The sequence below is a fragment of the Camelus dromedarius genome, chromosome 10 (genome assembly GCF_036321535.1).
Source record: "Camelus dromedarius isolate mCamDro1 chromosome 10, mCamDro1.pat, whole genome shotgun sequence".
NCBI lineage: Eukaryota > Metazoa > Chordata > Mammalia > Artiodactyla > Camelidae > Camelus > Camelus dromedarius.
The window spans coordinates 20,700,198-20,725,287 of NC_087445.1; the positions used below are offsets into that span (position 1 = coordinate 20,700,198).

At 43.2% G+C, this 25,090-nt stretch overlaps 1 protein-coding gene across 4 annotated transcripts in view; it reads right to left on the reverse strand.

Annotated features, from left to right (window-relative positions):
• Window positions 1–25,090, reverse strand: part of ADAMTSL1 (ADAMTS like 1) — a 373,405-nt gene that overhangs the window by 154,102 nt on the left and 194,213 nt on the right. For all 4 annotated transcript variants that reach the window (XM_064490187.1, XM_064490185.1, XM_064490186.1 and 1 more), the window contains one exon: window positions 19,328–19,457. In XM_064490187.1, coding sequence (XP_064346257.1) covers window positions 19,328–19,457 — 130 coding nt within the window. The remainder of the gene's footprint in view (window positions 1–19,327; window positions 19,458–25,090) is intronic.

The following is a 25,090-nucleotide window of genomic DNA, read 5'->3' on the forward strand; positions in this document are numbered from 1 at the left end:
AAATTGGGAAGGCTACTCAGCTTACTCCTTCTACCTTGCTAAGTCACTAAGGGATGGAGAAGGAACTTGAGAAGGGTCAGAGAGGACAGAGAAGTTAAGAAAAGCAGTTACTCTCCACAGCAGATGGATTTGCTACACCCTCTGTGTTTTAGAAAGCTGCTTAAAGGGGCCTAGGAAAAATAAAATAAAAGATCAAAGGAGATGTTAAACAATGGAGAGTACAAACATGTTTGAAGGCCAAAAATTAACCAAAAGCATACATGGTAAATAGCGTCGTGAAAATCAGGGCTCTCTGTAAAAGAGGAGCTTACATGGCTCAGGAAACAGGAGATAGAACCATGCTTCTCTTGGAAGCCAGCCTGCTTGGCATGAGGTTTTGGCTGCATTAAAATACTTATAATCAAGATTACCAACCACCTGATATGATAAAGCACTTATTTCCACTGGAGAACAGCGTGGTCAAAGTGACGACTTTAGCCATGCTGGCTGGCCTCACCTTCTAAATCATTTCTTAAAAAAATAATCAAGGTTACGAACATTGCAAATGACTTTTTTTTTTTTTTTTGCTATTAAAAAAAATAGATAGCTCTTGAAAAAAAAAACCAGCACTGGCAGCAAAATACACATTTACTCTCTCATTACTAGCACGCCATGTGCTTTAAACCTGCTTCCTTCACGGAGCATGTCAAAGAGCACAATGGTCCCCAAATGGCCCAACTGTACAGAGCATCCCCAGCCTTCCCTCCCAGAGCCCAACATTTCTCTATGGCATCCCCCCATTGTCCAAGAAACACCCATGTGCTGGTTTATCCACAGGCAGCTTGATTTAATTAAAACTTCTAAATTCTGTTTTCAGGTCCCTGCTCACCCCGTCTTCTGGGTGATAGGACATTCAAATGAGATAAAATTTCTGCTGGCTGTTGTGATTCAGAGAGGATTTCTGAGAAATAGGTTAGTAGGGTAGATGATCTGCCAAATCACTTTCGCCTTTACGAGTTTGAGATTTTAGTTGGCTTGCTTAGAATTCTAGGTAGACACTTCCTCTTAAAAATAGTTGCAGGGTAGTCCTCCTTGTGGTCATGATCCTAGAAGGAATTACTCTGATCACAAACACAGGTGTCATCTGGCACTTTTCCTTTTCTCTAACACCATCTTTTGGGTTTTATTCTAGTTTTCTCTACTTTATCTTAATGGATTAGCATCCTCAGAATGCTAACTGAAGGTCTTCCACTAAATGAACTCCCTTCCTTTCCAGAATTACATTCCTCAAACAGAGTGAGCTTCTGCCCCGCTTAACTACTTGTTGGCTTCCCAAAGAACCATGTTTCCTTGTTCACATCTGTGAATTTGCTTCCAATTTTTCCTTCCTGGAATGCTCTCCATGTTCCCATGTTCAGGTCTGATTCAAGCCCTTCTTCAGGGATGGTTTTCCTCACCAACTCAGCCCATATCAACCACACCCCCTTTGCAATCCTACTGGATTTACTGTTATTTGGCCCTTGTTTATATTCTAAAGCACTGACCACGTAGTTGTTCTAAGCCAAGTCTAGAGCATCGTATCTGACATAATTCTATTTGCTTATGTGTTTTTCTCTAGTAATCATACCAACTAGAATATAAGGTTTTAAGATTTGGGAGTTCCAAGAGCATTGTTTGGCATCCATGAAATCAGGCCATAAAGGTCTCCATCTATTTGTTGATTTGCAGGTGACATTTCTCACTAAGACCCTACAAACCTAAGAGTTTCTCCCTGTTATGGGTTAATAATGTCCTCCACAAAAAATATGCTGAAATCTTAACTTCCAGTACCTCAGACTGCGACCTTATTTGGAAATAGGGTCTTTACAGAGATAATCAAGTTCAAATGAGGTCATCGGGGTGATTCCTAATCCAGTATGACTGGTGCCTTTATAAAAAGAGGAAAGTGGATACAAAGACATAGAAAATGACCATGTAAAGATGCAGGATTAGACAGATGCATCTTCAAGCCAATGAACATCAAAGATTGTTGAAAAACCAGCTGAAGCTAGGAAGAGACAAGAAGGATCCTTCCCCTACAGATTTCAGAGAGCATGGCTCTACTAACATGATTTAAGACTTAGCCTCCAGAACCGTAAGAGAATACATTTCTGCTATTCTAAGATACCCAGTTTATGGTACTCTGTTATAGTAGCCTTTGCAAACTAACACACTCCCCACCCCGTTTGTTCTCTTTAATCCATGTATTTATGTTGTAAATGGAAGTCTTTCTGGACATCTATATTCATGGGTTTTTTCTCCGGGTGAAATGCTTGGGAAGGCCAGACCTTTGTGTCGGGATCCACAGATCTGATTCTATTCTCTCCTGCAACATTCTGCCTCCTCTTTCCTTTCATCATAATTGCTTTTGCAGTCTTGTAGACTTAACTTTTCTTCCACCCATGTATTTGGCCACTCATATACGCACGTGTGCCTATGGCCATGCATTCACTGAATGAAAACTTACTATGTACCAAGTATTATGCTGAATGATGGGGATGCAGAGATTTAAAAAAAACTGTTGATCTTAAGGGCTTTCAGAGACAACTGTAAGACACTCTAGTAAGTGTTAGTCATTTATTTATTTATTCAGTGAGTGCTTATTGAGGACTTTATGGGGCCAGGCTCTAAGTACAGGAACAGAGTGGTAAAGGAGACAGAGACTCTATTTTCACGGGACTTACAGTTCAGTCTATGAGATGGATAAACACAAGGTATAGGAAAATACAAAAATATAGCCTGACAGTCAAAAGGGAAGTGATAGTCATGGAAAACTTGCTGCAGTCAGTGATGCCTGGGCTGAGTCCTGAAGGGTGAGTTACAGGTGGCGAGGCAAAGGCAGAAGTAAAGAGAAAGTATTCCCGGAGTGGGGAGGTGTAAGAAAGCATGACGCTTTGGGGGAATTCTAATTTATTTATTTCTATGCTCCGGGTTGGAAAGAACACTGAGTTGAAAGCCTAGTAAGTTCTTGGAAAATTCTGGTTCTCACTTCTCTCTGTTTTCCTCGATGTAGTTATGGGCGGGGAAGGGAGCCTGGGAAACAGGCACTCTGGGCAGCCAAAGCCCTAATGACAAAGGTGACTTTAAGTTCAAATGCACTGCCCCCAGGATACTGCTGAGTAGCACACACCTCATCAGCTGAGGGCTGAATGCCCAGCACCTTCCTTTCCGTCCATCCCAAGGGGTGCTAGGCTTTGGTGAGAATTCCAACAGGCTCACGGCACAGGGTGACACAGTGCTTCAAACAGATCCTACACCATGTTTAATCAGACCACAAATTTCACTTCAAACTTGGTTTGGCAGAGGAAAACAAAAGATAAAGCCATTTCCCCTGGGGAGATCTCTCTGTCTCATAGTTTGATATGTGAGGAGCCCGACAAAGCAGCAGCTAGCTACTGACGCACGGTGAGAAGAAATCCATCAGCGCTGGGACCCAGGCCCGCACACACACGCATGCGCACTGCTGCAGGCAGCGCCCGCTCTTTGCAGACCAGGAATATTTCTATTTGCACGTACATTTCTACCCACAGGATGCGAAGAGCAGTGGTCCCTGCACTCTCTAGCCCTGAAGGCTGTTTACTTGAGGAGAAAGAGTGAGGCCATTCACAAATGTTTTCATATTTGACCACACAAAAGTGACCTAAAATTATTTTTCAAGTTAGGTTCAAAGATCTCTTCAAGTAGAATGTATGTTTTACTCTTTGATGGTTTGTTATCTCAGGGTGAGTTAAGGGATTATCATCAGGCTAACGTCTAAATAAATTTAAACCCTCATATTAGGATTTATATTGGCTTATTAAATCCCTCATTTGTTTTTGATTATCCATGATGCTCATTTATTCCCGGCCCTTTTATCCCTGGAACACTATTTTAAAACATGCCTGGATCTGAATAGCACTGACGAATTGCCCTAAATCCCTGAGTTATGTTCATAAAGCAGGAGACACAGGAGCATGACATCAAAGAAGCAGACTGATCCAGAACTTTGGATTCCAACAAACCAGAGACAGAACCTACTTCCACTTGTGTTTTATAACTTTGGCCAAGCAACCCATCTTGAATGTTAACTTCCTTATCTGTTAAATGGGACAATAACTGCAATAATAACTTCCAATAGTTACTGGATGCTGGTTACTCACGAGGTACTGATGTAAGGATGTCCCATGTACTGACTCGTTAATCCTCACAGCAGCCTAAATTAGAGGTACTACAATTATGCCCTTTTGTGTATGGGTTAACTGAAGTAAGGGACCCAGGTCACACAGCTAGTCAGTAGGGATCTAGGATTCAATTCTAAGTGGTCTCCAGTGTTTTAACTGTGATCTTACTTGCTAGATTCTAGATTACACAGGTGCTGGGAGGAAATACCACATGGTAGCTGCTGTGATTACTACTGCTGTCACTGTTACTATATTATTTCTCTTACACAAGAGAGGCAAATGGGAAGAAAGGGTCTTTCAGGATTCTTCTGTGTGTGTGTGTGTGTGTGTGTGTGTGTGCCTATTTGTGGTTTCTTGGAATGACCGCTATTACTATACTGAAATCAGAGGAACTGTTTTGCTACCCAGTTGTACTTGCTTTATCCACCCACTTACTATAAGCAGCAGTTTGGTTTCATGCAGCTCAACATGCCCCAGGCCACAGAGAACTTTCTTGCTGCCCTCTGATCCTCAGAGCACACTATTTTTCCCAGTTAAAAAAACAGAAGCAGTGGGGCAACCTGATAGCTGAATTCTGAGTAAGAACGCTTGGATCCATATGACTTCCAAAAAACTGTGGGGAGGGTTTCTACCCCATGTCACATGAAGGTCAACTGAATTCCTAATTAGGGACTATCACTCACTGATACTAAACTACTAGAAAAATCCCCATACTCTACGAATGCAGCTGTTTTCTTTCTTCCCCTTCCATGTCCCACTTGACCCCTTATCCTCTACTCCTCAGACTCAAAGAGTAAAGAATGCTTTTCTAATGGATCGACATGCTATCTTCAGACAGGAGAAAAGACTTCTGCCTGAGGTAACTGCTGTCTTCTCAGCTGTACATAAAATACTCAGTACATTTCTATAGTGTTCGTGAGGCACAGAGAAAGAACAAAAACTTCAATAGTTTGGTGAGAAAACCCTTTTTTAACCTAGTTAAGAGTGTATTATGTCCACTTCTGACCATCTGGGTCCCCTACTCTGTCACCTGATTCCAGCTCTTAGTGCATCTCCATCACCTGAAACTCTCAGGCAGCGCCTGTTCTCCAATAACCAGGCACTCTCATCAGTGCCTTACATATATTAACTCATCAACCTGCACAGAATCCCTATGAGGTAGGTATTATTTCATCCTTATCTTAGAGTTAAGGAACCAAGGACAGAGAAGAGTTAAGTGACTTGCTCAAGGACACAGAGTCGGTAAGTGGCAGAATCAAGATTTGAACTTAGGAAATCTGGCTCTAGATCCTACATTCTGTCTCCCTGGACAAGTTTCTGGAGCCTACTTATTTACGATAAGCACTGAGCTTTAAGTTGAGAAACATTACTGTTCAGGCATGTAGTTTGAGCTCTGCCAGTCACATCATATCTTTGACCTCTCTTCTTTCACAGATAAAATGAGGGATTCTACAACCCCAGTCACTGAGAGAGACTCACTTGTCAAATGTTTAGATTCTAGACAAATCTGTTAGCCAAACTCCTTGTCACTCTCTGGCTTTTTTGAGTGTAATGAATGAAGCCTTGTGACATAGCTAACTGGGAACTGATGAGAATTCAATTCCACCAAGGTCCTCATGTGACCATGATGCCTCAGTCATCGGAAATGAAAGAAACAAGTTTCTGGTAACTGGTTGGCAAAATTGTTTCCTACAACAAACATGGATTCCCAATGATATTTGAGGACTGTGGACTCATGGTCAAGTCTCTGAATCCATCAGCATCACCTGCCATGGCCCTGGGTGGGAATTTCGAGTGGAAATCCACCCACGCTTCAACTTTTTAACTGGCTTTTCAGGTGGAGAGAGTTCTCTGTGAACAAATGGGTACATCTGCTGTTCAGAAAACCCATCCATTTCAGACACTGGTCTGTCCACAGAGGAGAGTTTGAGGCTTCCAAATACAGTAAATAGCAAACAATTAAACAGTTATGGGAATGGCATAAACATCAGGATAGGCTTGCATTTAGAGCCTCCCCATGCTCAGAGAGGTAACGGGAAGGGAACTGTATACATCTAAGGATGAAAAGATGCAGCAAGATGTCCTGACGAAGCATATAAGATTTCAACATACTACCGCCCTGTGTGTCAAGAGAAAGGAATCCAATCCCTGGGCCCACTTTCTAGACCTAAATCTTCAGATGCAGCACAACCATGTGTGGTGAAACGCGGTCTACCTCTTGCAAACCTTGTTCTGCAGGACTACCCTCCTGGGGAAGTTAAGTAGGCAGGGGTGAGCTGGAAAACAGCACTTTTCTTTTCTAGATCAAGGGAGGGTCAATCCAGCCCACATGTGGTTTCACTTCCCTCTACCGTGGGTAAGACCATCAACCTCCATTAGATGAAGCACATGACAGTGCCTGTTTTCACAGGAGGCGATTCTAGGTGTGCCTGGGATGGGCCAGAAGGAAGAGCCTAGCAGGTAACTTAGGATAAAGAAAAGAAAAATGGAAGCTTTCCTGGCCCCCAAACTGGCATCTTACTATCTCCCCCTAGCTGACAGCCTACCATTAGTGCCAAAAAAAAAAAAAAAAAAGCCATAAAATTAAGCTTGACAGTGGGGTGCATCTTGTGAGGAAGATCTAGCCCCACTATAAGCCTCTCCCCCACTTCATAATTCTGGCCTCATTTTCCTCACAAAAACAGCATTGATAAAAGGTGTCTGTCTAGTCCTGGTGGATTCTACATCAGTAAATATCCTGCTTGTAACGATTTCCTTCTGTGTTTTTCCATAACTTGATGACTCCAAATAATGGACAAGATACAGGCACTGCAATCTTTAATTTTGCCTGCGTGTCAGTCTGGGGAAGGGGCTGAGGCAGGAACAGTGTGGTAGGTAGGGGTGGGGTGGGTGACAGACCACCCTCAGAGATTTTTTTAATTTCAGGAAATTCCCCCAGTAAAGGCATCAGTTATGTGTAGGCTTCATTTTCTACGATTGAGAGCTTTAATTCAGTTTCTCAAAGAGCATCCTGGATGTATTCAGTAATGATCTACAAAGTTCTCCCACATATACTTTTAATCTGAATAAAGGAGAAACCCACATTTGGTATGTGGGGTTTTACCAAGGCCAGAGGATGCATTTCCTTTATGTTTTCCCTTTAAACCTCAAAACGGTGAGAGCATCAGTTCCCAAACTGAGATTTCTTTGTAACATTGCTGTTTCTGTGTGTTAAGCAAACCTTCCAATGACATCTGGACAATAAGCAAGTATTCAATCAGGACTGATTAGATAGCTGTGTCCTAAAAACCAACCCTCTGGAACATCTCATGGGGCAAGAGATGAAGAGGTGGCTTAAAAGATGAGATGAAGGTAGAGTGATAACTCAGTATCTGGTATTTATGTAATACCAAGTGTGCAGAGAACTTTACAAAATTGTATAATCCAAGAGCTCCTGACCCTGACTTTACAGCTGAAGGAAATGGCAGGATATTAGTGGTCCTTCTGTTTTTCAGAGTTTTCTACCATTGCCTGAAGATGCAACACGAATACACTGCCTCGTGTGTTCTAGGTCCCTCTCTTGAGCCATCGAATTGCCTGAGAGCAGCATTGTACCTTGGAGAGGGCATGGAGTTACAGACAAATGATCAAGCTTCAAGTTTCTGTGTCTCCCACAGGGACAGAGATCCAGCAAATCTGGCAGTAAATAATCTGACGTACTTTAAACAGTTGGTATAATTGTTACTGCATTACATGTTTATGGGCCATAAATGTGTCAGCTCCATGGTAATTAACTGAGAGCAAACAGAGATAGTCTTACACTACAGGGGAATTAGGTACTGTAGGCTCATCTGGAAGATTGAAAGGAGACAGAAAGCAGGACACAAAGCTGCCCCAAGGGCTTTTGAAATACTTGGATTGGGACTTTAGAGGGAGTATCTAAGTAGTGTGTCAATAATATGTTTGATTAGAATTTTAGGAAGAAAGATTTTGACATATATAAGAACAAGAGACTCACCCAGCTCAGTGGTTATCTCCTCTGGGCCACCTTCCCTGACCTAGATTAGGGGACCCATCTCAGGATTCCCAGAAGACAGCCATTCATATCTCTGCTACGGCCATTATGACAGTGCATTGTCATGATCTGTTTGTGTACTGGCCTCCCAACTAGCTGTTAATGCCTGGCCCAAGGGTCTATGTCCTAGACTTGTTTGTTTCTTCAGGGCCTACAACACAGCAAGAATTCCCTAAACGTTTGCTGAACAGAGCTAGATTTTCCCTTAACCAGCAGAAGAAGCTAAACCATCTGCCTAAGGCCAAGGAGAGAGTAAACTGTCTGAACTGGATTTCATCCTAGATTTGGACTCCTAAACCCATGCTCTTAAGGCTGGAATGAAGGACTGGGAATCAGTCACTTGCACCTTAGTAAGAATTAACTTAGGTAGTTTTGTTTTCCTAATTCTTACTTGAGTTGAACTGAATGAATGGGAGTGAGGTTAAAAGGAGATGAAAGAATTGGGTTCCTGGTATAAGTGGTAGAGAAAAGTCATCTGGAAATTTGAGTCAGTGGGCAAGGTGATTAGGATTAAGTCTCTGGGGGAGAGAAGACAGAGGTACGATGAAAGAGTCAGAGAAGAGAATGGCACAGAAAAGGAGGCAGGGACCCAGGGTCGCATGGGGGACATGGAGGGAAGAGAAATAATACATAAAGCATGTCTGTGTGTGTGTGTGTGTGTGTGTGTGTGTGTGTGTGTGTGAGTAATGGTGCTGGCAATTTACAGCATGAACAGGCCATCAACTAAGTGGTTGTTAGTAGTGGCAGAGCAAAGATGCAAATCTCCAAGGCAGTCACCAATGTCTTCCAGATTCATAAGTCCAGGCTGCATCTTTCTGGATGACTTAGTATTTCTTTATAAAAATGTATTCTTAGGAACTGAGTATTTTGCCTAATGACTCAGTGCTGAGTTCTAAGGCATTCACTTTAGGTCTATTTGATTTCTCTCTTAGCATAGTTCATTCCCAATACATTTGGCTTTGCCCTGAGAAGTGTGTACTCTAATGAATATTTCACTATCCCTTAACTGTTAGCTTTCACCAAGAGCCTAGTTCTACCTTTGGCAACTGAGACTATGAGATGAAGGTTATCTTCTGAAAACAAAGAAAGAAGAGCCTGTTAATTTGTCTGGGATCTTCTCTAGGTTATAAGCTACTGTGGGGCTAGGAGGACTGGATCTTTGCAATGTGGTAATTCCTAGGCCTAGAGCTTGGTGCCTAGAATAAGTCAGGGATGGACGGATATAGGCGTGGATGGATGGAAGGAGGGAAGGAGGGATGGAGGGAAGGATGGAGAAATGGAGGGTGGGGAGGAAGGAAAAATGGAAGATGTATAAACATCATTAACAGAGGCAAAGACTGAACCACAAGCTCTTTTGTATCAACTTTAGAGTTAAACATATTTTGTTCCAAATTTGAACCTGCCTCTAATTAGTTACATGATCCCTCTGAAGGCTCAGTTTCCTCAGCTATAAAGTGAGGATAGGAATAGTAAATCTTCATAAAACTATGGGGAAGATTAAACAAAATAATGTATGCAAAGTCATGAGCCCAGTGCCTGGCATCTTGTAAGCTCCCAATAAAGGGAAACTCTTAGGGACACCCCACCTTGCTCAAAGATGGCCCATGAAGATTAGCAAGGATGTGAGGCCAAGATGCCCTGAACTTCTCTGTATCCTGGGATGGATTTTACTTCTTTCCTTTCTTCTCTTTTCCACGTCCTTCCTTCTTCCCTTCCCTTCTCTTCTCTCTCCCACAAGTATTTGAAGAGACAACTGGCTAGGAATGACATCATTAATACAAGCTTTCTGATTTCCCCCTGACTTGTCCCAGGCTTTTCAGACCATCAGGACATAGCTGCTCCTTTCCAGGACTCACACCTCACTTGCCCACTGGCCTGACTTCCTTCAGTCATGTCACACAGGATATTAACTTTTTAGGAGTATTTGGACTCTGTCGCCCCTGCTCCCACTTCATCACCTCATGGCTGTTCTTAAAAAACACACCTTATTGGATTAGGTGTTAAAATAAAACAGAATATCCCAACACCTGCTGCCTTTTGTGGGCATGGTGGAATCCCTGAGAACCAGCTGCTTTGCTTCCTGTTCTAGAACTGCCCAAGAGATCGGGCAAGAGCTGCGCTGAAAGCGGGCTTGAGGCTAGGTTCTAGCCACACCTCCTCTTTACTTTGCTTCCACACTAGCTGATCAAGAAAATTTAGGACTAAACTGCAATGACTCTAAAATAAACATGAAGGTCTTTTTGTATCATGTTTTCCTGAATAGGGAACTAAGAAAGAAGGCAGACCCTTATTTTTTTGAGCATCTGCTGTATGGGGTAGGAACTAGTTAAATATTTTATGAATGTAATCATCTTTACAACACCCCCTCCAGCCCCTGATCCAGCCAATTATATCTGTTTCACAGTTAAAGACAACTGAATCTTAGAGAGGTTAAACTGACTGACTTAAGGCCACAAAGCAAATAAGGAAGTCAACATCCATCTGACCTTAAAACCCACAATTTCTCCCTAATTCCAGGCAGCCTCACTATTCCTGGTGGGGAATAATTAGCTTTGGTGTTGCCAAGTCTCCTTTGGTTCTTGTCTTGAAGTCGCCCCATTCCCAAGTGTGGCTTAGACTCCTCTTAGGAAAAATGTGGTGTCTGATTAAAAAAAAAAATCATGCTAAGATGATAATGAGCTACACCTCTCCTAGAATGTCCCCATCAAGGCACACCATGGCTTCGGTACTTAACACCATTGCTAAGAGTAGAATAAGTATCAAGTCTATGCAATCTGGGTCGAGGGTCTTTTTTGGCTCTTTGAGTGACATGAGGAGCTACCTCCTGTCAGCCAGAAAAGCAGTTGTATGTACCCACTCAGGAACCAGAGTTGACAGCAGAAGTTACGGAGAATGCACCACCTTCAGCGGTTCTAGCCCAGAGCCAACAGCCTGTGTTTGTGTCTGCCTAGGGCTCTGTGATGGTCACTCCACAGGTAAACCCAGAGCCCCATGAGAAAGCCATGAGCGTCTGCAGGGTCTGGGAGGGAGCTGGGTTAATCCAATGACAATCATTCGAGGCTTCTTTGTGTCACTAACACAAACACCAAACAGAATTGCTAGCAGTCCCGGTAGAGATAACTCGGCAGAACAATGAAGGAAAAAAAATGGTAAAGACAAGAATAAAAAAGGACACTGAGTCACCACAGGAAAGAGGTAGTTGGCTGGGCTCTGCTTTCTGACAGAGCTTTCTGTAGCTGTGGCAGGTATGCTAAGAACTTCCTGACCTTGGGCTGGCACCACGTCAGGAATGATATTTCTAGAACGGTGCACTGTTTCTGAATGGTATCCCCCAGCTTACTGGGCACAAATCAGAGCATTCTCTTTTTCACTCCCTCATTTTTATGTTGCCTAAACATCTCTATCTCTTTCTCCAGGCTTCTTCCCACTTCGTTGTTTTCTAAGTTTAAGAAACTTAGTAACAGAGCTGATTCCTAACACTAAGGTCACGGAAAAGCTCTTCATCTCAAATTGCGTGAGGCCTTCTTTCAAAATTTCCAAAGAAGGCATCGGGTACACTTAGGCAGCAATAATTCTCATTTCAAAGCTTTGGCTAAATCATGGATTGCCTTTAAATTGTTACTTCAGGACTTCAGAAACACTGGATTATAGGGAAAGGCAAAGAAGAAAAGTAGACAAGATTTACTTTGGGAGTCTCGACTCTACTTCTGCTGATTGCTTTGTAAGCTGACAGTTTGTGAACTGTAAAACTCCACTGTTTCATCACCACCTCCACAGCAGAAAGCTGTTTGGCAGCGTTATTTCCATACCCATGGTGCTTACAAGCTGTGGGACTGATGACTGGTACAGATATGTCAGCTGTCGGAGCAGTGACGAACCCAGGAGGTTGTTTAGTTTAATAACTATCTTTAGAAGGGTAGCATTTAAAGTCTCCAAGATTAAAAAAAAAAATGTAATGGCTTCTCCAGGACCATTCCCCAAACTCTGGCTCTACCTGCTACAGGGAACAAAGTGGGTTTGTTCATTCCTGTATCCCAAGCACAATGCCCAGCACACAGTAGGCAGTCAATAAACAAAGGTGGTCAAGTAAATATCTGCTCAATGGAGGCTGAATAAAGAGAAATTCCAGTTTTCTTAAAGAGCACTATAAAATTCTAAATCGAGGGATGAAGGGCATTTTGTGTCCTTTTACACATGGACAAACACCATTAAGGTACTCTACAAATACTCATCATTTCAGTGTTGCACCATCCTTGTGTCCTGAACGCTCTCACCTAGATTTTTCTTACAGAAATGTAAGCCTTGTTCTCTGATTTCTCCCGGCTCCTTAATTGATAGTTAAAGCCAGTTCCTGTTTTGTGACTGAAAGAGGTGCTTTGTCTTTGGGACTTCTATTTGACTCAAGGTATTTTCCTAACAGAAGTCTCCTTTATTTTCTCTCTTGAAAAACTTCAGTTTTGCGGATAATTATCATTCCCTTCAGGGAACTAGAATGTCAGACCTGGAAGGGCCTCGGGGATCATCCAGCTGCACCTCTCATTCCCACCCCTGTGATACCCTTACCTGGACTCAATCCTCCTGCCAGGTGGACTAACCAAGTCCACATCACAGTGCGTTGATGCTAACATACCTAGGCCGGAGGTCTTTTAATTACTTTTAATGACGATATAAGGATGTAGGTTACACCAAGTACGCTATTTCTTTGTGACACTACACGAGAAAAAGTGCAGGTGCCTGTAAGACAACAAAAGCTAGCCACTGTTACCACTGCACCTCTGCTGGAAGTGCAGCCAGAGTCATTTCTCTCTAAGCAAATCTATCTGTTGTACTCCCCCGTTTTACTCCTCTTCACGGCTCCCCGTTGCCCTATAGGACATAAATACCAAACAACTTAACACAGAGCTGGCACCTGTCCACCCTCTAACACTAGCTCCAAACTCTTGTCCTTTCCTCCATGTTCATGCTTTTTCCTTCTGCCTGTAACATCTCTTCTCACTCTTCGTCACCTAGATAACCCTTCCTTATGCTTTATGATTCAGCATAGGCATCGCCTCCTCCAGGAAGCCCTTCCCTCAGCCTCACACTCCCACCAAATCCTGTGCTTGTCTCAGTCAAAGCAGTGACAGTTTTGAAATCTTCCTCCTTTGTTAACTGATAACGCTGTTAGAATGGGGTTTATTTTCTTAGTCGTCCCTGAGGACCAGATACAAGCAGATCACTGTTCGTGAAGATACCCAGTGCATTTTTATTTTTTACTGAATTAAGATGTGAAACACTTTCATATACTTTGGGCACAAGGTTAACTTCAGTCAGTGGTCTATATAAGGACTTTGCCAGGGTCCAGGCAGAATTAAGTGGTCCAAAGGGCTGTCCAACTACACAGATAGTAAAAAACCAGGGAAGCTTCCCTCTCAGGACTTAACAGAATGGATTTTCCTCAAGCCGATGTTTCTATCTTTTTGCAATGAGTCATCTGTGCTTTCAGATGATAAGATGAGAAGGTTGACCCAACCCCTTGATTTTTACCCCAGATTCATGCAACAACTAAAGCTGTGCTTGCCAAGCAACTTTTAGTATCATCAAAGCTCATTTCACAGAGGTCTGAGGTTGATAAAAGAGGTGATGTGTAACCATGGAAAGGGCTCTCGTTAAGAGAAATGAAGATTGAGGCCCCGAGGCAAGCAAACATGTGACGTTAACCCTTCTTGAAATCAAAACACTGCTGAGGACAATTCTGATCACTGGGCCAACACATTCCTGGGCAGAGAAATAGCAGAAGCCACCACTGGGCCAATCAGGCCCTATTGTAAGAAACAGGTCTTGGCAAGTTCTTCTGTTGTAACTTGTCCATCAGTGGAAGAAAAGAGAGAGACAGTATGATTACGCACCTGGATTTACCAAGGAGGAGGATGACAATAGTAATAGCATGAGCTCTCCAAAGGCGCCTGAACATGGCCTCTAAATCTGGACTCAATTTCTGTGGACGCCAGTGAGCTTTGGTGTGCTTTCACTTTAAGCACTGAAAAGTTAGTCAGGACAGAGCCAAAAGGCAGCATATGGAAACTTTGGGAACACAGCAGAAAATAAACCAATATTTTGAGAGCATGTTGAACAGTAACCCTTAAAACAAGTTGTCCAAGGGGATGGTGCCTGTAAGGCTTTGAAAACTCCACCAAGTAAATTAAAACATGATTGTGCAAAAAAGGCAACACCTTCTGCTGTAGCCATTTTAGGCTAATATAAAAGAAAATTAGAAATTGGAAATCCTTCGCTGCTAGTCTGCATGGATTTGGTTAGTGTACAATAAAATAGGCATTCTGAAGTTTGCTTTTAAAGAGAGACTCAGTGACCTTTAAGACTGTTAAGTTTTCCTTAACATTCTCGTCTCAAATAAGGATTCTCAAACTTCTTTTATATTTCTTACTGGTCCTACGAACCACCCCAGGTCTGAGAAAAGGGAATGAGGTTGGGGCAGGGGGCAGAAACCAAGTCCTGTTCCTGGAATTAAGGGCATTCCCCCCACCCCCTTTGACTGTTTATCTATTCTGCACCACTCAGCTGTTCTCTGTTGCAGAGAAATAAAAGTTTAGTTTAAAAAGTATGTTAGAACAAAGCTGCAGAAATTGCCTGGAATTTCCTTCATTTTCAGCCATCTGGCTTTCATTGCTTACTTCTCTCCCCTCCTCCACATACGTTTACCAAATCTTTTCAACACACACTGGCCAAGCTATCAAATGCTTATAATTAATAACAGTCAGACTCTTTTTTTTTTTCTTTTAAGGTAGTGCTTTCTAGCTTTCCTAGGGCTGCTCATGTCACAGCTCTTATAAACCAGGGAGAGGATTGTGAAGCTTAATTATTAAGATTTTGTCAAATCAGAGAGAAAATCAAATCAAATTTAAGTTCTGAATACAAACCCAAAGTATTTCTCACCCAAAATGAAAGGGAAAGGAGTGGAGAATTAATTTTTCTGAGTGCCCACTAGAAACCTATTTTAGAGATGAAGAATCTGAGGACCTCAAAAGGTGTATGACCTCTCGAAGGGCACACAGCAAAACATGACAGAGCAGGATTTTAACACAGGTCTTAAGCTACCTGCAGGTTTTTATTTTGTTAGTCTTAGGAATGGAAAAGACCTTTAGTGCTTATTATTAAGGGAAAGATCAGGTTGCCAAACATTATATACAGTACGATTCCATTTACAAAGGAAAGAAACCCTGATATGTTTGTATATGTTCATATATGTATATACATTCATAGAGAAAGGTCAGGAAAGGTATGTATGATGCCATTAACCACCGTTATCTCTGGGGAGAAGGAATTGGGGCTGGAGAGCATGGTGGTGACAGGGGAGAGTATGCCTTTCTTTCTTATTTCTATTGTGCTTGAGCGTTAAAAATAAGAATATTCATGTAGTACTTGTATAATGACAACACTCAGCTTTTTAATTAGGAATAGGGGGCTGACCTCTTTCCTAATGACTGATTTTAGCTCTGTTTTGGGTACTTCTCCCTTAAGCGGGTCTCACCCACCAGTGAAGGTGGGCAGTGTGACAGGGCTTCTAGACACAGATTACTCAGAGGGTGGCAATGGCACCTCAAATAATTTTCCTTAATTGTCATGAGACCTTCTTTGTTATCAACTTTGGTGCCAAATTCTCACCATTGTCAGCTCCCAAGCAAAAATGGTCCTCATCTCTTCTGGCCAATTTCAAGCAAGGTTGTTAAGGGATTAACACCTGTCCTGGATGTATGACCTCCCGTCTCTCCCCACGATCCAAGTCCTCCCTGGGTAATGCTGACAACCCCCTCAACCTCCATCGTGTCTGCGCTCCCCTCTGATAAAGTTTGTCCTCATGTTCTTACTTTGGGAACACCTGGTCATACGTGGCTGCTAACATAAAGGGTTATTTATCCTGAGGCTATTTCTGTTTTAAATCGGTAATTTAAAGCCTTAAATGTAAAGAAGAGACTCGAGTAACCGCATTTTCAGTACCACCTGGTGGGTGGGTGGGATGGGATAAGGGGAATGGAGAGGAGAGAGCATACTGGGGTCTCCCCAGCTATCGTTAGGGTCTAAACATGACTCCTAAAAAACTGGCTCCAGTCCTTTATATTCATTTATTCAGTAAACACTTAATAAGCACCTACTATGTGCTGGGTATTATGCTAGGCGCTAGGTGGTTAGAGAGGAGGAGAAGACAAAGCTGACAGCAAGGATGTGAAAAACTAGCCTTCTTCAATGGATGACTCTTTTTTTTAAGGGTCCTAAAAAAAAGGCACACAGTTGGTGTGCACATGGACACACACAAATTGGAACAATCAGGATAGCTCCTGCTTGAGGACACACCCTTCCTGCTGTGAACAGCTAGGTCTGAGACCATCTGCCAAAACCTGGTGAAGGCTGGACAGGCGCTCTGACACTGGCTCTGACAGTCACACAGGCCACCAGGAGAAGGCGCCTAGAGAGGACACGCCTTCCACGGCCTTTGGTAGTCTCTGTGCGAGCTGACAATCTGACTGCACGCAAGAGGAAGAGCAGGTCCCTAACTGGTCTTCCGTAAGACTAACAGCTTCCTGGAAAAGCTCCTTATCTTAACCAGTGCCGCTTCTAAGAGACACAGCCTGGTGACTAGGACTCAGAGCATCATTTCTGTGTATCTCACAGAAAATGCTATGGCTTTTTTGAAGACACAGACAGCAGCAAGAGTCAAGAGCCCAAAAGACAGTGTATGCAAACTCGGGGCTCATCAGGGGACACACCAAAATGTGCAGGGAACACTGATCCACGCACAGTAAGAACTGGGAATTAAAGATTTAAATGAGTCCTAACTGACTAGAAAGTGCTTGGGAAAACAACACACTATCATGCTCCTACTAAACACATTTTCTCTTTCATACACATCTGACATCGACATTCAGAAGGAGAGATCCCCCCCAGACCTCATGTCAGACTGAATATTTCACAGGAGACGCACCTCTGTATCTTTCTCACTGTTAAGATAAAAATCTGCATTGGCTCTTGGACGGATGAGAGATGAAGAGAGCAGAGCGAGTCACATCAGGCCACTTTGGCCCCCTTTGTTGTTTCAATCAGCTTCATTCTACAAACGCTCAACTGTGTATAGTTGGCCCAAGAAATCCCCAGCTGTGCCCAGGAAGAGGTTCTGCCTGTCAGTCTGACAGCTGGCTGGTGGAAATTAAAGCACTGTGTTTATATGGAGCAAATGCAATGTTAAGCCCAACAAGAGTCCTTGTTTTGGAGTTAAGGAAAAGGTCATAGAGTAAATTAAGCTTATCTAATTTAACCAGAGTCAGGACCTGGAGGATGGGATGGACATCCTGTGTCCTATTCCTTCTGTTGTCCAGGAAGGGAGGGGCTGAGTGGCTGCAAATCCCGGAGGATTTTGTTTGCCTCAGGTACTGACTCCTCAGCACTGCGTCAGCTCATCACAGCCCTTGGATATCATTACAACACTGGAACGTGGTTCCAAAGACCCCCATGCTTGTTTTTAAAGTGCCGGTAAATAAGCAGAGCAGAAATGACATCAATTATCAGCACGAAGGAGCAGCAGCAGCAGTCTATGTTTCTGCCTGCAGAGTCAGGAAGAGCTATGGGATTATTTGCACAGGACATGGTGATGGCAGACTGTCTACTACAGCTAGTTCACTTTGCAGATGTGGAAACAGAAGGGGCAGACATCTTGCCCAATGCCAAACAGCCAGTGGGTGGCAGAGTGAGGATGAGAAGCCAGGCTCCCTGACCTGCTAGCCAGGGCCCTGGCAGGCTGCCCCAGCTCAATCCCTTCTGCTTCTTCCTGCAGTCAAATACAGGGGGTTTGGACCCCTTGCCCATGTAGTAAGGTCTTAGGCTCACTGGAGAATGGTGAGGGCAGAAGAGAGATGTAAGCAGGGATAGAAAAGGAGGTTTCTCAGAATTCTGTGCACTGGATCTAGGCTTTTCTTGGATGGCCCTTGACTCTATTTTACTGGCTGGCTGATTTTCCAGTTGCCTTGGAGAGCAGGGCACTAGTGGCCCTCTTCAGGCCTGCATTTGAAGAGAGAAGCCAGGCCCACCCTTCAGATCAATATACAGAACGACTTTGGTGACGAGCAGGACAGAGTCACTGCAGGACTGTGCTCTGATCTGATCCCAGGAGGCCTGTAATCTATATCCTCTAAGTCCCACAGAAAGACATCTAGTTGGCGGAGAAGTAAGACAAACAGCATTAGCTTCACCAGAAAACTATCGTCAATTCCCATAGGCAACACATTGTGTCTTGTGTGATATTTTACAGAAATGCAAGAAATACCATTCAGAGACAGCCACCCCCATCATACCCAGGATATGATCCAGGAACATTCTTCCTCCCATCAGCAGACTTGAAAGTCTGGCTTTGGTTCTTTAAATGTCCCTCTTTGAATCCAAAATCACAGATGAGATGGCAGAATCATACTCACTCCAAACAAGTACCTGAAGGCAAGGCTCTCAAGACACCAGAAAATTGTGGGACCAAAGCATCCAATCCATTGGATAGATTAAGACTCAAGGCTTGGTAATAAAGAGACCCAGGCAGGGATGAACAATGAAATGCTGTAACTGATTTATGCGCAGTGAGTGACACACACACAGCCCACAGCGTGCTACAATGAATCTATGTGCTGCGTGCATACAGATTTCACAGTGGATCAATTATACCGCCCAGATGCTTCAGTTCCTGCAAGCCACAAGCCCATCCATTACTAGGGTGCGAAGGCGTGGGACACAGGCTAAAAGGTGGCAGAGACCATCAAGTCTGTGGTCAGTCCACGTTCCCTTTAGGAGAAAGCAGCAGTGTGGTCTGTGCACATGCCGGCCATGCCACGGGGCTTGCTTCAGTGCATGGAGCTTTCTGGACCCTGAGCATGACCACTGAGCTGGAATTCCAAAGCCCTGGTTTCAATTAAATTTAAGTGGATTTGACTAAAAGTTTGAACTGATGCTAATTGGTTTTCAAAACACTGGATAACAGTAAGCACTCTGGTCTTGCCCACGGACAGACGCACCCCATTCTGATCACGCTCCTTGGCAGCGGGGCAGGCAGCGTGCCTCTTACCTTGCTGGGCAGGGATCCAGACTGCAGGACTTCAGGAGCTGGGGGGGCCGCCGGCTGGTCACGCACAGGTCCTCATCAGTGGGCTCCCGCGTCTGTTTGTTCAGGCAGCTCACCACAGCCTCCTGGACACCTGTGCACAGATCACACCATCAGACCAGAGTGGGCATGTGTGGGGTGGGCAAGGGCAGTAAAGGTGGCTGGTGGGAGGTCTCTGCGATTGGGTGGGTGGATGGGGGCCTCCCTGCATGTCGGGAGTTTAAAGCCTGGATTGCCCATCTTGTCAGGCGTCTCTCCATCTGCAGAAACACTCCTAGCTTTGTGCCTCTTCAGGAGGGCAACTCCCCCAAAGAGGACAGGCTGCCACCAGTACTGCTGAAAAGCTTAAAAAAAAAAAAAGCCACCAAGCTATCTAGCTGCCAATGCTGAAACAGGGTAATTTAATGCAGAAGGGGAGAAAGGTGACCCAAAAATGGCCCCGAGAACTTCACACGTTATATTTTAATCAATAGGATATGGTTGTATTTGGAAGAGGGGCTCAGAGCCATGTTTTAATATTCAACATTTTGTAAACTGGACTTTGCTGGTTTCCTTCTGATTCTGGTTCATTTCTATAGTGACCAAGAGCAGCTTAGGAATTTGGAACAAAGAAAGAGAACAAGATGATTAATAACTGCATTCATGGAAGACAATCTTTTCTGCATTCAAGGAAGACAGTCTTTTCTACATCTGTGGAAGACAATCTTCCTACTGCCACCCACACGCCCCAATCGCAGAGCTAACAAATCACGAGTCTGAGGAATGACTGGCAGAAGGTCACTCGGCGGGTCTTCCAAGGTGGGGTGCAGGATCCCTCGTGGAGACTTTCATGGAGCAGGGACACACGTAACCAGGTAATGTAATGTCCAGACATTACAATCTGGTTCCCGGAGTCATAACAGCAAAAGCAAAAATCCACAGGGTGAACATTATTAGCCAAGTATTGAGTCTAGGAACTTGATATGCCCCATTCAATCCTCTCAACAACTCCATGAGGCAAACACTATTTTTCTCCCCATTCTACAGATAAGGAAACCGAGGCTTTAAAGGGTGAAAAGACTTGCTAAGGTCATACAGTTGATAAATGGTGAAGCTGTAATGGCTGTGCCTTAGCACTGGAACTTTGATGACTGACAGCACTAACATTCAAAAAATACTAAGAGGCTGTTACATCTGTTGCAGATCTTCAGGAATAACCTAGACATGCATCTGGAATCATTTCAGTGGAGTTCAGTTTAAGGAAGAGGAGAGAAAGGACATTCTTGATAGTTTGCTTTCAGTCACACATAGCTACGTATATAAACATATGTACATCTAAAGATATCTGTTGTTAAATATTTGTATACAGTTGTAGCAGAGTATGTGACCATCTATATAGTTTTTTATAGAAATACACATCCATTTTCTTTTTAAAATTTTCTGTGTTACTTCGTTAATTAGTACCTAAAATAGTACAACGACCTATCACTAATCAGCCCTTACTTCTTTCCTTCTAGCTACCCTTTCTCCAAGAAGTTATCACCCCATTTAAGAGTGACTGCTTCCTGAGGTGATGCTACACTGACAGAAAGGTTATCCAGCAAGACCTTCATTTAAAAAGTGACATTTTAAAGCCAGAATTTGAATTGCCTTTCTTTTTTCCTAGTAAGTCTGATAAATCAAACATTAAAAAAGAAAAAAGTCACCATATTTGCCCTTTTGCCATGAATGACAATTTTCTTTTGTCCACGCTTTTTAAAAAGTTAAAAAAATGTTCTGGGGAGGAGGCCAAGATGGCAGAGTAGAAGGATGCTCGTAGCTCACCCTCTCCCACAAATGCACCAAGACTCACATCCACAGACCCACTCAGCCAACCAGAGCACCTGCGGAACTCTGACAAAACATCGTCCTCTTCAAAAGATAGAGATGCCAAAAATCTGGTAGGACAAAAGGAAAAAAGAAAAGAAAAGGCAAAACAGTGCGGGACTGGTCCCGAGGGGAGGGAGCAGCAAAGGAGGACTGGCGCTCGTTCGCTGGGTCTCCCCTCTCCAACTGAGAGGCCAGCGGGACGGACGGGGGGCCTCCGAGGCTCCGATCTGTACAGAGCAGCCCTTGACCTACAGAACTAAGTTAAACGGGAACAGAGGGTCCCTGCGACACCCAGACCGAGACGCGGGCCGGCAGCTGCGGGCAGGGCCAGGCTACCCGAGCCGGGCGGAGGACGGGGGCGGCTGCACTGAGGCAGTCGTGGGGGACTGCAGGGGGCTGCGCACCATGGCTGTGGGTGCACAGGGCCCTCCATAAAACAACACGGCTGATGTGCCCTGGGGGGAAGGGTGCACACCCCCATCTCTGAAAACCCTCGGAACGTTTTCGGCGGAAGAGAGGCGGGGCTCAGGCACAGCCGCCATATCCTCCGGCGCTGAGCATCCAGGCAGGGGCGGAGGCGAAACCTGCATCCACACCTAAGGGCTTAGCAGCCTCAAAGGCCAGACGGAGACTTGTCCACAGCCCGAGGCAGATAAGATCCTTCTGTCCTGGTCCCTCAGAGAACTTGCTCCGCCAAGACAAACAAGGAGCTGGGTTTTGGCCCGGAGCAGGGGCAGGGCTGTTCCTCCATCTTCCCCAAGCCTGCCTGTGGAGCGCCAACCCAAGGAGGAGCGCGCAGCGACAGAGCAGCGGAGCGATGGGCACCGCGAGAGGGCGGGCAGCCCCCGGCCTTTCCCACAGGCACGCAGGCCTTGACCGCAGTGCTGGGTGGGGGCACGACCCGCCCTCCTACCTGGCCAGTCTGCAACATCTGACTGCGGCATCGGGAGGGGCAGTGACCCGCCTGCCCACAGCAAAGGAGAGCTGCACCTGACCCAGTGTTGGGAGGGGGCGCGATCTGCTTGCTGACAGGCACTGGGAGCAGCAAAGACGAGGGCGCCAATGGAGGGCCTCTGAAAACAGCAAGCTGAGCTTCCAAAATAGGACAAAGAAAGACTTCCCATTAAGAGCACACAGTCTACAGGAGTACACCGCCCCCCCCTGCCTTTTTTTTTTTTAACTGTTTTTACCTGTTCTATTTTCTATTTACCCTTTTAATTTTTACTTCTTAAACAATATATACCCCCAGTTTTAATTCCTTTTAAATTTTTTATAAATATTTTTATTATTGTTTTTAAAAATCCACATTTCATTTTTATTTCTCTTGCTTTTCATGTCCTGTTATTCATTATACACAGGTTTCAAATACATTTTTTCCTCTTTTCTCCTTTTTTAAAGGTTTTTAAAGGACGTCTCAACCCGATTGCTTTTCTGCTTCAACTTGCTCTTCTATTATTCATTATACACTGTTTTCAAACCTTTTTTTCTCCCTTCTTTTAAAATTCTTTCTCTCTCTTTTTTTCAAGTTTTATTCCTGCATAGGCATTAGATAGATAAACTCCTTAAGGACCACAATAGATAACTGATACTCCATAAACCACAGTGCCAGAGAGGTATGAGCAAAATGAAGAAGCAGAGAAACCATTTCCAATTAAAAGAACAAGAGAAAACCCCTGAAAGAACGATAAATGAAACAGACATCGATAGCCTACTAGATCAAGATTTCAAAAGAGTGATCAAAGTACTGAAGGAACTAAAAGAAATAGGGTTTAGCAATATTAAATATGTCAAAAATGAAATATAAGCTATAAAGAAGAACCAAGTAGAATTGGTAAACTCATTGGTTGAGATGAGAAATGATCTAAAGGCTGGACAAAGCCAACTAGATAACGTAGAGGAACGAGTAAGTGACCTAGAAGACAGGACAATAGAAAGCACCCAATCAGAACAGCTACAAGATAAACAAATAAAAACAAATGAAAATAGCATAAGACACCTATGCGATAACATAAAGCGTGCCAATCTTTGCATAATAGGGGTCCCAGAAAGGGAAGAAAGATCAAAGGGGATTGAAAAGGTATTGGAAGAAATCATGACTGAAAACTTCCCAAACTTAAAGAATGAATCAGATATCCAAGTACAGGAGGCTCAGAGGGTCCCAAACAGGAAGAACCCGAATAGTCGCACACCAAGAAATATCATAATCAAGATGGCGAGAGTCAAGGATTAAGAAATGATCCTAAAAGCAGCAAGAGAAAGACAAAGAGTGAGTTACAAGGGAACCCCCATAAGGCTCTCAGCTGATTTCTCTACACAAACACTATAGGCCAGAAGGGAGTGGCAAGATATATTCAAAGTCCTGAATGAAACAAAGATGCAGCCTAGAATACTCTATCCAGCAAGGCTATCCTTTAAAATAGAAGGAGAGATAAAGAATTTCACAGACAAGAAAAAGCTACAAGAGTTTAGCAACGCTAAACTCATGTTAAAAGAAATTTTGACAGGTCTACTCTAAATAGAAAAGCAGCAGGATGCTACAAAAATGAGAAACTCACAACTGGAAAGGTGATAACTCATAAATTACAAATAAATAAACACAAAATTGTAAAAGAAGACATCTAAATCACTGAGAGTGGGAGAGTGAGGCAGGAAAACATAGAATATGTTTTTCTTTCTTTTTTAAATTTTTTGTTCTCAGTAGGATAGCTTTGAGATCATGTTACTATCAATTTAATAAAAACAGTTATAGTAATGGGCTAATAGACTTACAAAAAAGAGCAACCACAAGCCAAAAACTTACACGGGAGTCACAAAAACTAAATAAAATCCATGATAATACAAAGGAAAATTACCAAACCACAAAAGGAAGAAGAAAGGAACAAAGAGGAAATACCAATTCAACTGCAAAGGTAAGTTCAAAATGGCAATAAACACACATCTATCATTAATTACTGTAAACTGACCTAGAAACGTTAATGGACTAAATGCTCCAGTCAAAAGACATAGAGTGGCAGACTGGATAATAAAGCAAGAACCTTCAATATGCTGCATACAAGAGACCCACTTTAGGGAGAAGGACACATATAGATTGGGAGTGAAAGGATGGAAAAGGATATTCAATGCAAATGGAAAAGCCAAAAAAGCAGGTGTAGCAGTACTGCTTTCAGACAAAATAGGCTTTAAAACAAAGGCCATAAAGTAAGATAAAGAAGGACATTTTATAATGATTAAAGGAGTAATACAAGATGAGGATATTACACTCGTTAATATGTATGCACCCAATATACGAGAACCTAAATACATAAAACAATTACTAACAGAGATAAAGGGGGATATTGATGGGAATACAATCATAGTTGGAGATTTTAACACCACATTAACATCACTCTACAGATCTTCCAGACAGAAAATAAACAAAGCAACAGAGAAATTAAATAATACAATAGAAAAATTAGATTTGGTGGATATTTTCAGAGCATTACACCCCCCAAAAATAGGATATACATTCTTTTCAAGTGCACATGGAACATTTTCTAGGATTGATCATGTACTTGGGCACAAAAGAAACCTCAATAATTTTAAGAAGATAAAAATTATCTCAAGCATCTTTACTGACCACAATGCCATGAAACTAGAAATTAACAACAGAGAAACAAAGGAGAAAAAAAGGAAAGCATGGAGGTTAAACAATATGCTATTAAAAAACCAATGGGTCAATGAGGAAATCAAAGCTGAAATTAAAAAATATCTTGAAACAAATGAAAATGAAAGCACAACCACACAAAATTTATGGGACACAGCAAAGGCTGTGCTAAGAGGGAAGTTTATAGCGATATGGGCCTTCTTCAAAAAAGAAGAACAATCTCAAATAAACAATTT